The 3,080-nt window shown below is 53.5% G+C and overlaps 1 protein-coding gene across 1 annotated transcript in view; it reads right to left on the reverse strand.

Annotated features, from left to right (window-relative positions):
- Positions 1–1,589: 1,589 nt before the first annotated feature.
- The window catches only part of LOC104467442 (microtubule-actin cross-linking factor 1-like), a 6,445-nt gene continuing 4,954 nt past the window's right edge, over positions 1,590–3,080 (reverse strand). The window contains exons 5-6 of the mRNA XM_010081216.1: positions 2,229–2,388; positions 1,590–1,777 (exon numbers count right to left, since the gene is read on the reverse strand). Of these exons, the coding sequence (XP_010079518.1) occupies positions 1,590–1,777; positions 2,229–2,388 (348 nt within the window). The remainder of the gene's footprint in view (positions 1,778–2,228; positions 2,389–3,080) is intronic.

A 3,080-nucleotide genomic window follows, 5' to 3' on the forward strand; every position in this document is an offset into this window, starting at 1 on the left:
GGGGGGGTGCAGGAGACAGCCACCCTCTTCCCTCCCACTTTAAATAGATAATTTCAGCCTCACTTTAGGTAACCTCACAGCATATTCTTACAGCCAGGAAGCTACCCTTGGAGGTGACATTTTTCACCAGCCAGCGTAACGTCCCCCTCGCCGCCATAGGAGGGACACGTGCTGCAAAGCCTGACTGTGTCACCAAAGCCACCACCGCTCAGTCCTCAGCTAACGTGTCACAGCTCCAAAAGGTCCACTTCAGAGAGACAAGCAACTCGGAGCCAAATTCTTTGTAATCCCCCTTCCTGCCCCGCAGCTCCCGCAGGGACAGAGGTCTGTCCATCTGCTCCAGCCCGCATCTGAAGGAAATGCATCGCCCCGACCTCTCCTCCCACTCACAAACATCAACTCGCACCCACGTGGCAACAGCAGCAACTGCTCGGGATGGGAAAGCGATCTTCAGGAAGGGCTGCGGGTATTTTTAACCTCTGTCCATGGGATTTAGCAGCTGGATACAAGGAGAAAACCCTCCCTCGTGTTGCAGGGCTGCTGGGTGCCCAGCATCACCGCCCCGAATCACCCGCTCGGGGAGCTGCGAGGTTGGTACTTGGGATTTCCTAAGTCGGAGTGACGTGGCTCGCTACCCAGATCTGGATGCCCAACACTTATTTTGGGAGGATCCAAAAGGGAATTAGATCTGGGGGTCCCAAGCAACGCGTCACGGCAGAGCAGGGGCTTCCCAGGGCAGAGCGTGCGGAGGACGGGGGGCTCCCCAGACCCCCCGCATCGACCGGAGCGTGCCCAGAAATTCACGTTACCTGTGGTTTGCTTCAGGAGCGCTTGCCCGTTTCGAATAGCTTGGTCCACGTTCTTCTTCCTGTTCACGATCTCCTCGTTCAAAGCCTGCGGAGGAACGCAAAGCGGGGTGACCCTGCTGCCGGAGGTCCCCACGTCCCAGCGCCCAGCAGAGCACGAGCTGCTCCCACCCAAGGGTGGCCAACACACCTGAGACTTGTCCCCTCAACCTTCTGCTACGGGACTGATTGGGACCCAAAGGCTCCAATCTCAGAGCAAACCCATCCCGACCCGTTGGATTGGTGTTACCGCAGAACTCACCCTTGTGTCAGACATAACCTCACTCTTGAACAGAGCCTGCACGGCCCCGGGCAGCGGAAGCAGACGGCTTCCTCGGTGGCCAGCCTGGCTCGGAAAACCCACCGGGCTTTTCAAGTTCTCATTCTTGGAAACAGCATCCAGCCTTCCAAAGGCTCGGGGTGGCCAGGCTTGCTCAGACATTGTTCACAAAGCAAATGAATCATTTGAAGTTTCTCTTCCCCCCACCCCCTGCCCTGGGAAACCCATTTTTGGGGCCACAATTATTGTTTTTAACACATGAAATCTCTTTGTGTTTCTCCAAGCCTTGAAGAGAACCAGCAGTGGAATGAATGAACTTTGCAAAATTAAAGTCAGACTAGAAACAAACAAAAAAAATAAAACCAGAGAAATGCGACAAAATAAACCAGCAGAAACATGGAAGAAAATGGAAAATACCAGCTGGTCGGCATGCTGCTTCTGCAGGACGTCCCGTTTGTAATCCTTTACGGATAATGATCCAGCAGCGCTGCCTTCCGGCAGCACCGCTCGCGGACCTCGCCGTAGCGGCTCCGCAGAGACTCCAGCTTCTCTGCCAGCAGCCTGCGCTCGGCGGCACAGCTCAGGGAGGAGAGGGACTGCCCGACACCGACCGCCCGAGAGACGCCGGCCGCGTGGCTCTCTATCTCTTCCTCTAAAGCCTGAATGCCGGGGGAGGATAAAATGGACAACAGAAAGGAAAATGAGTGAAAAGATGGATAAAAAAAACAACAACAAAAAAACATAAAAGGGGAAATAGAAACAACGAATGCAACTGAAAGAATGAAGGAGACACAAAACCCACCCGTGAATGGGCAAACTTAAGGTTAAACTTCAGGTTTAAAAATTTAAAAAAGTTCAACACGAACAGGGATGGTTTTTCTATCCAGAGCCAGACACGTTCGGTGCGAGGTGCAGGGACATCAATATTTACCCACAGGGGTGGGCTGGGGTTTGCAGCCTTCTCTGTACATCAGACAGCCTGGGTAACTCCTCCGACACTTTTTCGAGCCAAAAATCCCCCTTGGTGGGGCAGAAACAGCCACTGAGCGTGACCCAACACCGACCACCTCCTTCAGCATCTCCTGCTCCCGCGCGGGTCCTACCTTGTGGCGGCTGATCTGCTGCTGGATCTTGGCGGTCTGGGTACCGATGGGCTCTGAGTTGGCCAACTTCTTCTCCGTCACCGCCAGCCAGTCCACCACGGGCTCCGTGGTTTCGTGGAACTGTTTGGCCAGGACCAAGATATCCTCCAGCTGCTTCTGCCTGTAGGAAGGAATAAAACCCTGAGGAGCAGCTCCCCTTGGAGCCAGGCGTGGGAAGCATCTTTGACTATTAGAAAAAAAAAATCTTTGAGTATTAGGAAGGGCAAAGGCAGCCCTGCTCGGAGCAAGGTGAGACGCCGTGTCAAGCCAGCTGCAAACAAAAATCAAGGTGGAGGAACTGCAAAATAAGCTTTTTCCTGCAGCTGTGCCTTTAGGGTCCGGTTCAATCCCTTGGGAAGGCAGCAGAAAAGCTCCCCCATTTTCTTCCATTCCTATCCCAATCTCAGAGAGGCTCTGACGTGCTCGGCTTCAGCCCGGGCTCTCGGTGTTTCAGAGCCACTGATCTGTTCAAAGACAGCCCAGCGCCAGTACGAGTCCTAGACGGCCAACCCATCCAGTTGGCAGTGATTGAAAACACCGGGAGGTCAAATCTGGCCCCCAGAAGTGACTTCATAGCCTCAAATATTAACTTATGGAGCAACAAGCAACTCATCAACGAGATCCAGGCAGCAGAAAGGCGTCAACAGGATGTTGCCGCTCAAGCTCAACGTTAATGCTTCAAGGAACAAAAATAACATCCATCCCCTGCAGGGAATTTATTTAATCTGAGCTCTTCCCTGCCATTGTAAACCACCGCTATCAGCCTCAGCTCCCCGCACAGCCTTTGATTTTGCATGTTTTCCAGCTGTTCCC

This window comes from Pterocles gutturalis, unplaced genomic scaffold, assembly GCF_000699245.1.
Source record: "Pterocles gutturalis isolate BGI_N339 unplaced genomic scaffold, ASM69924v1 scaffold13839, whole genome shotgun sequence".
NCBI classification, from domain to species: domain Eukaryota; kingdom Metazoa; phylum Chordata; class Aves; order Pterocliformes; family Pteroclidae; genus Pterocles; species Pterocles gutturalis.